This window comes from Pongo abelii, chromosome 16 (genome assembly GCF_028885655.2).
Source record: "Pongo abelii isolate AG06213 chromosome 16, NHGRI_mPonAbe1-v2.0_pri, whole genome shotgun sequence".
Lineage (NCBI taxonomy): Eukaryota > Metazoa > Chordata > Mammalia > Primates > Hominidae > Pongo > Pongo abelii.
In genome coordinates, this window is record NC_072001.2 from 58,566,072 (window position 1) to 58,579,282 (window position 13,211).

Here is a 13,211-nt window from a genome sequence, read left to right on the forward strand (position 1 = left end):
ACCTGTTTGTAGGTTTTTAAAAACAACTATGTGGAAATAGAAAATGAATTATATTGCATAACACATACCTTTAGACTAGCTTGGGAGAGGTTATTTCATTTTCACAAAAACAGCTAACTACTGAAACTTAAAGAGATAAAGAGTTTAAGAAACTGCATAATTGATTTTAGTAATGATCACAACTCAAGTACTACCATGTAAGGTGTTAACTCCTGAGAACACTGGAAAGTTCTACTCAAAATATCTATCATCTAGCTCTATTCAGGGTAATAATAAATCATGATCTGATATTACAACTAGGCATATAGCATACAGTGCATCATTTATTAAAAATCAGCACTCATTAAACTTTCAGGAGCAACATAACTAGGTCCTTAAACATTTAGAGAAATACGTATAACAAAAACTCCAAGTAAAATGAGATCTTCAAGTACACTACTGAACACCATCAAATATCTGTCAGCCCAAAATACTGCGTTTTAACCTGCTTCAACTGGTAAAGTTTTCACACAAAGGAGTACCTAGAAGTATAGTTTATATCATTTTGTTTCCTAAAATTGTAAAGATAAATATTTTACAACTACTGAAAATATTTTGTACTCACCTCTAACTAGTCAAGGGTAAATGGAGAAAACCTTATATTACCTTGTACCATATGAAATTGCTGTTTTTGTAGGTCAAAATTAAAACACTGTATTTAAAAAAATAAGTTTTATTCAATCAAAATATGCATCAGGAGCATGAATAGTTTTCTTCCAACAGAATATTAAAGGTCTAACTTTTATAAAATTCATCATTTGTTAGGCTGTATAAATTGTTCACATCTTCCAGTTACTTCATCTCCATTGGGGAATGCATTGTTTCTTAGAAAAAGCTCCAAATGATAGACAGTAGTCCATGGAATAAAGGTCCAGTGACTAAAATGGACATGACAAAATTTCATAGCCCAAATCACTTAACTTTGCTTTAGTAGCTTGTGACATGTGAGGTCAAGTCCTTGTCTGTAAAAGTGTAGGTTCTTGTGTGTTACCCAAAGGACATTGTTTTTAAATCACATTTTCATGCATAATTTAAATTTCTTGATAATATGCTGCTGCCATCATTGTTTCACTTGGGTTTAAATAACAGTAATTGTTTATCTCCTTCGTAGATCACCACACAATCTTCAGAATTTTTTTGGTTGCAATGATAATGGTGGCAACATATTAGGGAGCTTTACCAGCCTCCAACGATTGTATAAATTGCCATTAGTTGTCAAACAGTACACATTTTTTTTTTTTTTTGGCCACAGGTTATAATCTGCTCCAAAAATGGATTTCTGCTGTTTTGAATCTTAATGAGCACACCTCCAACTGTCTCCATTCTTGATCATCCTTCAAGAGGGTACTCTCAGGTCCATTTTTATACTTTTCCCCAGTCAGAGCGGGAACTCCTTAAGTCTGCTGCAAGGCTTCAAACTGTTGTTTGCAAGTTAGATTTCACTTTGGCTCTTAATTGATCTTTGTTTAAAATGGATTTTGATCTCCCCTAGGGTTCATTTTTGAAATTCAGATCCCCAGAACAAGATTTTTCAAACCACCACTGAGTAGTTCTTTTACTAGCAGAGCCCTCTAAGGCCAAATGGATGTTTCTACCTTCCTCATCTGCAATATGTCCCAGTTCAAAATTATACAAAAAGTATTCACAATTCTTCTGTGGATACTACAGTATTTCTCTGGAAAACAATAAACAATAACAAAACAACTCAATATCAAAGAAAAGTAGGAGCATAATACTATCATAATTCTAAATAGCACAACTGGGAAGATACGTTACACCAACTTTACTAATTGCAGTCAATTTTCAACTGATCTAATATTAGCAATTTCATGTGGTACCATCCACAAGTTAATCAACAATACTTACTGAGAATTTACTATATGCTAAGATCTGTCTTGTATCTGTACAAACAGATATCCTGAAAACTCACTTGAAATATGAAATTCATTAATTCCAAAGACCCTAGTGGAGGAGGAATCTGGTGTCATACTATTATTTTTTTAATCCATAAAAATGTATGCTTTCCCCCATGTTACAGTTACATATATTATGTTGTGAAGACGTGTTAAGTGGATCCTTGATAAACTTTTTGAGCTAAATCTTTAATATGGTACAACCAAAGTTCAGCACTGAAATACACGTTTTACAATGATTCTAACTTTTAAAAGTTAAAACTTGCCTATATTTGTTATATATTATTTTGAAGTTTCAAGAGGCTTTTATGTTTGTGATAAATAACAACAACTAACATTTATTTATAAATGTTTCTAAAGCACCCCCATATACATTATTCTCATTTAAGACAGCAAGCAAAGACAATAAAAAATTTGCTCTAGTGATGAAGTGAATTATTAATAAAAACTAAGTAAATAATGTTTTTGTGTACGCATTTAAAAAAATAATGTAAAACATTAAAATCCAGTGTCAATGAACTTCTGCAATGCACAGGAAAATAAACCCACTTTAGTTAATGCCTTTGATTAGGCATCACTGCCTACTGCAGATGGACCAAAAGTTTCTCTAGTACGCATTAACTGGACATCTTTGTCAGCCATACAGGTATCACAGCCCCATACTGCAGATGCTTCTGCAGTTAAGAGGCCATAAGCTGTTTCAGTCATTCCAGTACAGATCCGATGAAACCATTTCTGACAAGAGGCCTCACATAAGATGGCATCCTGATCATCGTTCACCTCGTTTGTACAAATTCCACAAGGATACACTGGGTCAGAAGATGAATGGCCATGACGGTTTGGGTGAAGAGAAGATTTATTGCTTTTTTCAGTGGTGCAGGCATCTGCTGCACCTCTTGGTTGTCGTGGCTTATTCTGCGTCCCATTTGCATGGTTATTGTTTGTGGCTTCAGTGCTACTTGAACGGCTGTTCTCCTGATTTACTGCATTATTTCGATTAACATTTTTTAATTCAATATTACTCTGATTCACTGTGTCATCCATATTCAAGTGAGGTGGATGAGCAGAGGAATTTTGATTAGTGTTTTTGGTTGCTCCTTGAGTAAAGTCTTGTTTTGGGGGTGGTGCTTTTGCTTGACCAAAAGTGTTTGGGGGAGGAATAAAAGAATGATTAGATTCTAATGGAGAAGTAAAATTTGAATTATTTCCAGGAACAAAATTAGATGCCAAATCGGGGTTAGAAACTTGGCTAGCATTCTGTGGAGGAATTTGACTGAAATTTTCAGCAGGATTTTGTCTAAAATGTTGATTAGGCATGTTGACATTCTGACTTAGTGCATTATTATAAGATGGATTACCGAAACTTGAATTATCATGTGGCCCAAAGTTAAAAGCATGAGGTCGATTAAAACCTATGCCCAGAGGATTCTGAGGAAATGGGTGTGGCTGGTTCCTGAGTGAGTAAGGACCGCAGTATGGGGAAGACATTCTTGGGGGAACGTGAGGGGGCATTCTGAATGTACTATAGCCTCCAAAGCCAGGATAACCAGGGCCAAGATATGGATTTGATGAAGGTAGTGGTTTATAGGAAATAGTATTATAGTTGTCATCAAATGGATTAGCAGCCACTAGATGGTCAGAGTTTGGATTCGGTGGTGGAGCATACTCAGACAATGGTGGAAAAGAAGGTCCCTGAAATGAGAATGTAAAGTAAAATACATGTTTTTGATCAAATACATTATTAAAATTGTCCTGTTACCTTAATACCTGTGAACCTAGTATTAGTCAAATTTCTCTTGCAGTGTTACAAACATTTATTATCTTCACTTGACCTTTCAATTTTGACTGTTTATATTTAATTATACTTGCTGATAAAAATATTTAGGTTTATTTCATTTACAAAAGAAAATAAGGTATGATTTTCTGATCTCAAATCCATTGTAACTTCAAACCCTAAAAGTATTTAACTTTCAAAAGAAGCTTCATTATCCTAATTTTCATTTAGTATGCTTACCTATAACTCTAGAATCTTTCACTTAAATACTAAAGCAGTCTAACCTAAAATACCTTTCATACACCAAACAGTCATAAAGTTAAATAACAACAATCAGAATCTAAGTTCTTCCCCTAGCTTAACTTCAGGGAGATACAATTAAAGTATTCCCAAAACATTAAGTTCTAGGCCTCAGACTGAAAAAATAAACTGCCAGTTTTAGTCACACTGCAAGTTTAACAGATGGTGGTCAAAATGATAAAAAGATCAGTAATCTGTACACATATACTTACTAGTAGCCTTTATTATAAAAAGAGTGCTTCAGATTTATAAAGAATAAAACAATGAGAGCCTGTTTGTATAATTGCTTGTTATAACCACAAGTTATAACAAAAAAAGGCCTCCATCATGATTGCTTCGTGATATGCACATAATACTAAATCACTATTATAGGTGAACAATTATTTCAGGTTAAAATTGTTATTATACATCTTTAAATCTTTTAATAGAACTGCAGGCATTCATGCCCTTTAAAAACCTTTAAATTAGATTTAAGAATAAGCATTTTAACTTTAATTTTTTTTTGAGACAGAGTCTCGCGCTGTCACCAAGGCTGGAGTGCAGTGGCGTGATCTCAGCTCGTTGCAACCTCTACCTTCCAGGTTCAAGCAATTCTCATGCCTCAGCCTCCCGAATAGCTGGGATTACAGGAGTGTGCCACCATACCCGGCTAATTTTTATATTTTTAGTAGAGAGGGGCTTTCCCCATGTTGGCCAGTCTGGTCTTGAACTCCTGGCCTCAAGTAATCCACCCACCTTGGCTTCCCAAAGGGCTGGGATTATAGGCGTGAGCCACCATGCCCAGCCTAAGAACAAGCATTTTAATTTGCCCACACTTCCTTTTCGCAGTATCTACTCTATGCCTATAGTCCGACAATAGCCACTAGTTACAGACTTAAACAAAAAAAAATACAGCCAGGCATGGTGGCTCACACCCGTAATCCTAGCACTTTGGGAGGCCGAGGCGGGCGGATCACGAGGTCAAGAGATTGAGACCATCCTGCCAACATGGTGAAAGCCCGTCTCTACTAAAAATACAAAAATTAGCTGGGCATGGTGGTACATGCCTGTAATCCCAGCTACTTGGGAGGCTGAGGCAGGAGAATCGCTTCAACCTGGGAGGTGGAGGTTGCAGTGAGCCGAGATCACCCCACTGCACTCCAGCCTGGCAACAGAGCAAGAATCCACCTAAAAAAAAAAGAAAGTACCATCACTTGAACGATTGATTGAAAGTACAATGAATGATTGAAAGTACAATCACTTGAACAGAAAACAGAACTTATGACCAAGTTTAAATTTACCTCATCAGCCTGATCATACTAGCAAAGAAAAACTGTTATTAAAGAAAACGTCAGTTTACCTGTGTATTTGCCTTGCGTTTTTTCTTATCTGGGCTTCCTAGTTGTACACCTGGTCCTCCTAACCCATCCAGTCCACTATCACCGCCTAAAAAAAAAAAATTCAGATAATATTTCCCACTTGTAAGTGAAGTTATTTTATATCTTATAGTAATATCTATTATATTTACCTGTTAATGTTTTCTATTTTTGTTAGACAAGAGCAATACCTTTATTATCATTATTTTTCAAAAAAGTCTTCCCCATAGTTTCAGCCAGAAATAGCCATTCATCCCTGCTCCCATTTTTATTATTCTTTCAGTGAAAAAGCAAGTCTCTCTCTCTCACTCTAAAACCTTTAGTAACTGGTTCCCTGTCTCAGAGGCCACCACTATTACTAGTTTCTGGTCTACCTTTCCAAAGATAATCTAGATATATTAAAGTATATTATTTTTTTTTTTTGGCGGGAAGGACACAAATGAGACAAGGCACACACAGTACATACAGTGTACCTTGCTTTCTTACTTGGAGATCATTCCGTATCACTCTATTTAGAACTTCTTTATTCTCTAATAGCTGAGTAGTATTCTACAATGTGACTACATCATGATTCATTAAACTAGTCCCCTCCATATTGATGAATGTTTAAGTTGTTTCCAAGCCTCTGCTGTTGCTGCAATAAAAATCCATGTATAAATGCCTTTAAAGAGATTTACAAGTAGTTCCTAGAACCAGAATTATGGCATCAAAGGTATGTACCTTTTAATTCTTAAAGATATTGTTAAAAATGCAACAATGTTTCCAAATATTGCTTTCTCAACAGTATATGATCAAGGAAAGCAAAAGCTTGACTATCAATCTAAGAGGTTAAAAAGAGTTTATGAAAGGAATTTTTCCAGCTAACAAACATTTTATTATGGAGAATTCTGAACATATACAACATACAGAGAAGAATAAAATTAATCCCACATGCCTATCACCCAGCCCTAATAACCATCATGTCCCATCTTGTGCTTTCAACACCACCTTCACCTCTCTCCATCCAGGACATCATTTTATTGATAAGTATTTCAGAATGTATTTCTAAAAACTAGGAACTTAAAAAAAATACAATGCCATTCTAGCCACTACAGAAATTAACAATAATCCTTCATATAATTTCATACCCAATTCAATTATCTCATAATATCTGTATGGTTTGTTTAGATTGGGATCCAAATATGTTCCATAGATTACAATTGGTTTGACATGTCTTTTAATTGATACACTTCCCTCCATCCTGTTTTTTCCTTGCAGTGTATTAACTGAAAGAACCAGGTTGATTATTGTTCCAATTATTAGGCTACCATCTTTTAGCTCCAACCCCTCTTAGTGACACTGGGACTGGGACTTTGCAAACTACATTTTTCTTTTGCTAGGGTCTTCCAACGGGAGCTCTAGAGGGATACTTGAAGGCCAAGGGAGGTGATTGGGAATTTCTGCTCCTCCTGTCTGCTTACTCTTCTTATCTCTATCATCCCAACAGGCCTTCTCTCTGGCACTGGTAGTCCATCCCACTCCCTAAAACAGCTTCAACATGTTTTCTCAGAGGTATTAATACCAGCTGGGCAGCACCTCAATCTCCAAGTCTGAATCCAAGCTCTATGGCGTCTCTCTTCCAATCCTCTAGGTTCTCATAACCCCAACTTCTTTTCTTTGTTCACTAAGTCCCAGATGTGGAAGTTCCTTCCTGCAGTTACTGTCCATGCTACCTCACTTTTTGCTTTTTTGGTTTTTTAACACCTTTTTAATTCCTTACATAAAATTATATTACAAATTATATTACAGTAAATTGCAAGTGTGATTTATATTTTCTAGCCTGGAATGTTTGATATATCTTGATTTTGCTGATTATATTTGCTGATTGACATAGTTTAACATGTTCCTTATTTCCTATAAATTGATATTGAGTCTAGACCCGTGATCCCCAACCTTTTTGACACCAGGGACCAGTGGTGGGGGATGGGAGGTGGCGATGGTTGTTGAATGAAACTGTTCCACCTCAGATCATCAAGCATTAGATTCCCATAAGAAATGCACAACCTAGATCCCTCACATGCACAGTTCACAATAGGGTTCACCCTCCTATGAGAATCTAATGCTGCTGCTGCTGATCTGTCAGGAGGCGGAGCTCAGGCAGTAATGCTCGCTCACCCGCCGCTCACCTCCTGCTGTGTGGCCTGGCTCCTAACAGGGCATGGACTAGTACCAGTCCGTGGCCCAGGGGTTGGGGATCCCTATTCTAGACTATAGGCTTGATCAGATTCAGATTTCTGTTTTTTTGCAAGGCTGCTCCGTAAGTGATGGTCTGTTCTTCCATTAGAAGGCACCTAATTTCTGGTTTTCTTTAGCAGTTGTATTAATTTTCTATTGTTGTATAACAAATTACCACATACCTGGTTTGCCACTTAAAACAATGTCCACTTAAATAGAAGCAGAGAGAACGCTTCCTAACTCATTCTATTGGGCCAATATTACCTTGATACCAAAGCCAGACAATGACATCACAAGGGGAAAAAACCAAAAAACTACAGACCAACACCTCTTAAGAATACAGATGTGGCCGAGTGTGGTGGCCCATGTCTACAATCTCAACACTTTAAGAGGCTGAGGAGGGGGATTGCTCTAGCCCAAGAGTTTGAGACCAGCCTGAAAAACACAGTGAGATCCCACCTCTACATTAAAATTAAAATAAAAAAAATTAGCCAGGTATGGTGGCACACGCCTGTGGTCCCAGCTACTCAGGAGGCTGAGGTATGAGGATCTCTTGAGCTCAGGAGTTGGAGGCTGCAGTGAGCTGTGAAGATGCCAGTGCACTCCAGCCTGGGCAACAGAGCAAGACCCCATATAAAAAAAGAACACAGATGCAAAAATTCTCAACGAAATACTAGCAAAACAAATGCAGCAGAATATTCAAAGGATAATACATCATGACAAAGTGGGATTTTTCCCAGAAATGGAAGGTTGATTCAGCATATTAAAATAAATCAATTTAATATGCCGTATTAATAGAATAAAGAGAAATATACATGATCATTTCAATAGATGCATAAAAGCATTTGACAAAAATCTAATACTAAGGAGGGGTCAAGATGGCTGATTAGAAGCAGCTGTGGGCCAGGCACAGTGGCTCACACAGGTAATCCCAACACTTTGGGAGGCCGAGGCGGGCAGATCACTTGAGGTCAGGAGTTTAAGACCAGCCTGGCAAACATGGCAAAACCCTGTCTCTACTAAAAATATAAAAATTAGCCAGGTATAATGGCAGGCACCTGTAATCCCAGCTACTTGGTAGGCTAAGGCAGGGAGAATTGCTTGAGTCTGGGATGCAGAGGTTCCAGTGAGCTGAGATCGCGCCACTGCACTCCAGCCTGGGCAACAGAGCGAGACTCTGTCTCAAAAGAAAAAAAAAAGGTAGGGGGAGCTGTGGTCCATGGCTCTCAGGAAGAAGAATGAAAATGGTGTGTGAATTAAGCACCTTCAACTGAAATACCCAGATTCTCATACTGGGACTGACCAAGTGAACAACTTGACCCACGGAGAATGAAGAAAAATGGGGTAGGGCAATCGCCCAACCAGGAGCGGCACTTGCCAAGGGAAGCAGTGAGTGATTGTGTGACCCCATCCAGGAAACCACGCTTCTCCCACGGATCTTTGCAACCCATGGATCAGGGGATCCCCTCGTGAGCCCATGCCACCAGGGCCTTGGGTCCGATATACAGAGCTGTGTATGCAGAGTCTCAGCAGAGCAGCCACTCAGGCACACACACAGACCCAGGAGTTTTACATACTCCGGCCCCAGAAATCTCTGCAAAGATGAAAAAGAATCCTGCAAGGCAAGAGATCCACCCATACATTCCCTAGGAAGGGGGCTGAATCCAGGGAGCCAAGCAGCATTGTTCTGTGGGCCCCACTTCCACGGCACCTCCCAAGTTAAGATCCACTGACTTGGAATCCCAGCCAGCCAGCATCAACAGACTGGAGACTGGCTGAGACACAGCAAGTTCCTGGGGGAGGGGTGGCCGCCATCTCTGCAGTTGACTCAGCTGTTCTAGCCTGCTGGCTCTGGAGAGTCCAGGCAGTCTGGACGAAGGGGAGTCCTCTACAATGAAGCACAGCTGCTGTGCCAGATCATGGCCAGACTACTTCCTTAAGTGGGATCCTGATCCATCACTTCTCACAGAGCAGGGCCTCCCTGTGGGAATTTCCAGGCAGGGTTATACAAGCAGAACTCTGATCTCTCCCCAGGATGGAGCCCCTGAGGAAAGGGGCAGCCACCGTCTCTGCAGTTCAGTAGACTCAGTCTTTCCTGCCTGCTGGCTCTGAAGAGTCTAGGCAGTCTGGACAAAGAAGGACTCCCCCTGGTGCAGTACAACTGCTCTATCAAAAAGCAGCCAGACTGCTTCCTTTTTTTTTTTTTTTTTTTTTTTTTTTTTTTTTTTTAGGAAGGAGTTTTGCTCTGTTGCCAGGCTGGAGTGCAGTGGCGTAGACTTGGCTCACTGCAACCTCTGCCTCCTGGGCTCAAGCGATCCTCCTGCCTCAGCCTCTTGATTGGCTGGAATTACAGGCACTTGCCACCACCACCACTTGCCACCACCACTAACTTTTTTTGTATTTTTAGTACAGATGGGGTTTCACCATGTTGGCCAGGCTGGTCTCAAACTCCTGACCTCAAGTGATCCACCCACCTCAGCCTCCCAAAGTGCTGGGATTACAGGTGTGAGCCAATGCGCCCAGCCTCTAGACAGTGGTGAAACCTCTGAACAGGGGTCTCCAGATACCTCCTATAAGAGCACTCAAGCCAGCAATAGGTCAGGACCGCCCTGGGATGGAGCTCACAGAGGAAGGAGCAGGCTGCCACCTTTGCTGTTACACAGCCTTCACTGGTAATATCTCCAGGTACAGGAAAAACTGAGGCAACTAGGGTCAGGAACAGACCCCCAGCAAACTGCAGCAGCCCTACAGAAGAGTGGCCTGAATGTTAAAAGAAAAACAAACAAACAGAAGCAATGTCAACAACAATATCAACAAAAAAGACCCCACAAAAACCCCATCCAAAGGTCAGCAACCTCAAAGATCAAAGGTAGATAAGCCCAAAAAGATGAGAAAGAATCAACACAAAAATGCTTAAAACTCAAAAAAACAGAGTGCCTCTTCTCCTCCTAATGATCACAACACTTCTCCAGCAAGGGCACTGAACTGGGCTGAGGCAGCCAGGCACAGTGGTTCACGCCTGTAATCCCAGCACTTTGGGAGGCCAAGGTGGGCAGATCATGAGGTCAGGAGATCGAGACCATCCTGGCTAACATGGTGAAACCCCATCTCTACTAAAAACATATTTTAAAAAATTATTCAGCGTGGTGGTGGGCACCTGTAGTCCCAGCTACTCGGGAGGCTGAGGTGGGAGAATGGTGTGAACATGGGAGGTGGAGCTTGCAGCAAGCTGATATTGAACCACTGCACTCCAGTCTGGGTGACAGAGCAAGACTCTGTCTCCAAAAAAAAAAAAAAAAGAAAGAACTGGGCTGAGGCTGAGATTAGCTGAATTGACAGAAGTAGGCACCAGAAGGTCAGTAATAATGAATTTCACTTAGCTAAAGGAGCATGCTGTAACCCAATGCAAAGAAGCTAAGAATCATGATAAAACAATACAGGTGCTGATAACCAGAATAGCCAGTTTAAAGAGGAATATAGCTGACCTGATGGAGTTGAAAAACACAACATGAGAACCTCATGATGTAATCACAAGTGTCAACAGCAGAACAGACCAAGCAAAGGAAAGAATCTCAGAACTTGAAGATAATCATTCTGAAATAAGAAAGGCAGACAAGAATAGAGAAAAAGGAATGAACTAAACCTCCAAGGAATACGGAATTATGTAGAGAATAAATCTACAACTCATTGGTGTCCCTGAAAAAGGGGGAGAATGGAACCAAGTTGGAAAACATACTTCAGGATATCATCCAGGAGAACATCCCCAACCTAGCAAGACAGGCCAATATTCAAATTCAGGAAACCCAGAGAACCCCAGTAAAATAATGGACAAGAGATCAACCCCAAGATACATAATCATCAGATTCTCTGAGGTCAAAATGAAAAAAAAAATGTTATGGGCTGCCAGAGAGAAAGGCCAGGTCACCTACAAAGGGAAACCAATCAGACTAACAGTAGACCTCTCAGCAGAAACCCTACAAGCCACAAGGGATTGGGAGCCAATGTTCAATATTTTTAAAGAAAAAATTTCCAAACAAGAATTTCATATCTGACCAAACTAAGCTTTATAAGCAAAGGAGGAATAAGATCGTTTTCAGATAAGCAAACCCTGAGGGAATTCGTCACCACTGAGCCTGCCTTGCAAGAGCTCCTGAAGGAAGCACTAAATATGGAAAGGAAAAACTGTTACCAGCCAGTACAAAAACACTGAGGTACACGACCAAGGACACTATGAAGCAACCACATAAACAAGCCTGCAAATTAACCAGCTAACATCATGATGACAGGATCAAATTCACATATAACAATATTAACCTTAAATGTAAATGGAGTAAATGCCCCAATTAAAAGACACAGAATGGCAAGCTGGATAAAGAGTTAAGTCTCATTGTTATGCTGTCTCTGAGAGACGCATCTCACGTGCAAAGACACACATAGGCTCAAAATAAAAGGAGGGAGGAAAATTTATCAAGCAAATGAAAAACAGAAAAAAGCAGGGGTTGCAATACTAGTTTGTGACAAAACAGAGATCAAAAAAGGGCATTACATAATGGTAAAAAGTTCAATTCAACAAGAAGAGCTAACTATCCTAAATATATTTGCATCCAAAACAGGAGCACCCAGATTCATACAGCAAGTTCTTAGAGACCTACAAAGAGACTCAGACTCCCACAAAATAATACTGGGAGACTTTAACACCCCACTGACAATATTAGACAGATTATCGAGACAGAAAATTAACAAAAATATTCAGGACCTGCACTCAGCTCTGGGTCAAGAGGACCTGACAGATATATACACAATTTTCCACCCAAAAACAACAGAATTTACATTCTTTTCATCACCACATGGCACTTCCTCTAAAATTGATCACAATCGGAAGTAAAACACTCCTTAGCAAATGCAAAAGAACTGAAATCATAACAGTCTCTCAGACCACAGCGCAATCAAATTAGAACTCAAAACTAAGAAATTCACTGAAAACCACACAACTACATGAAAACTGAACAACCTGCTCCTGAATGACTCCAGTGTAAATAATGAAATTAACACAGAAATCAAGAAGTTCTTTGAAACTAATGAGAACAAAGAGACAATGTACCAGAATCTCTGGGACACAGCTAACACAGTGTTAAGAGGGACATTTATAGCACTAAATGCCCACATCAAAAAGCTAGAAAGATCTCAAATTAACAAGCTAACATCACAACTAAAAGAACTAGAGAACCAAGGGCAAACAAACCCCAAAGCTAGCAGAAGAAAAGAAATAAGCAAAATCAGAGCAGAACTGAAGGAGACAGAGACACAAAAAACCCTTCAAAAAAATCAATAAATCCAGGTTGGTATTTTGAAAAAATTAATAAAAGAGACTGCTAGCTAGACTAATAAAGAAAAAAGAATCAAATAGACACAATCGGAAATGAAAAGGGGGATATCACCACTGACCTCACAGAAATACAATACAGAAATACAATCACCAGAGAATATTATAAGCACCTCTATGCACATACACTAAAAAAACTGGAATAAATAAATTCCTAGGCACATACATCCTCCCAAGACTGAACCAGGAAGAAATTGAATTAATGAATAGTAACGAGTTCTGAAATTGAGGCA

At 39.4% G+C, this 13,211-nt stretch overlaps 1 protein-coding gene across 4 annotated transcripts in view; it reads right to left on the minus strand.

Annotated features, from left to right (window-relative positions):
- Window positions 1-696: 696 nt before the first annotated feature.
- The window catches only part of PYGO1 (pygopus family PHD finger 1), a 44,570-nt gene continuing 32,055 nt past the window's right edge, over window positions 697-13,211 (minus strand). For 2 of the 4 annotated variants that reach the window (XM_054531530.2, XM_009249860.4), the window contains exons 2-4: window positions 5,366-5,451; window positions 2,502-3,644; window positions 697-1,714 (exon numbers count right to left, since the gene is read on the minus strand). In XM_054531530.2, coding sequence (XP_054387505.2) covers window positions 2,520-3,644; window positions 5,366-5,451 — 1,211 coding nt within the window. In that variant the 3' untranslated portion in view covers window positions 697-1,714; window positions 2,502-2,519. Of the gene's footprint in view, window positions 3,645-5,365; window positions 5,452-13,211 lie in introns of all 4 variants that reach the window. The other 2 variants (XM_054531531.2, XM_063716665.1) reach the window with 1 other exon arrangement.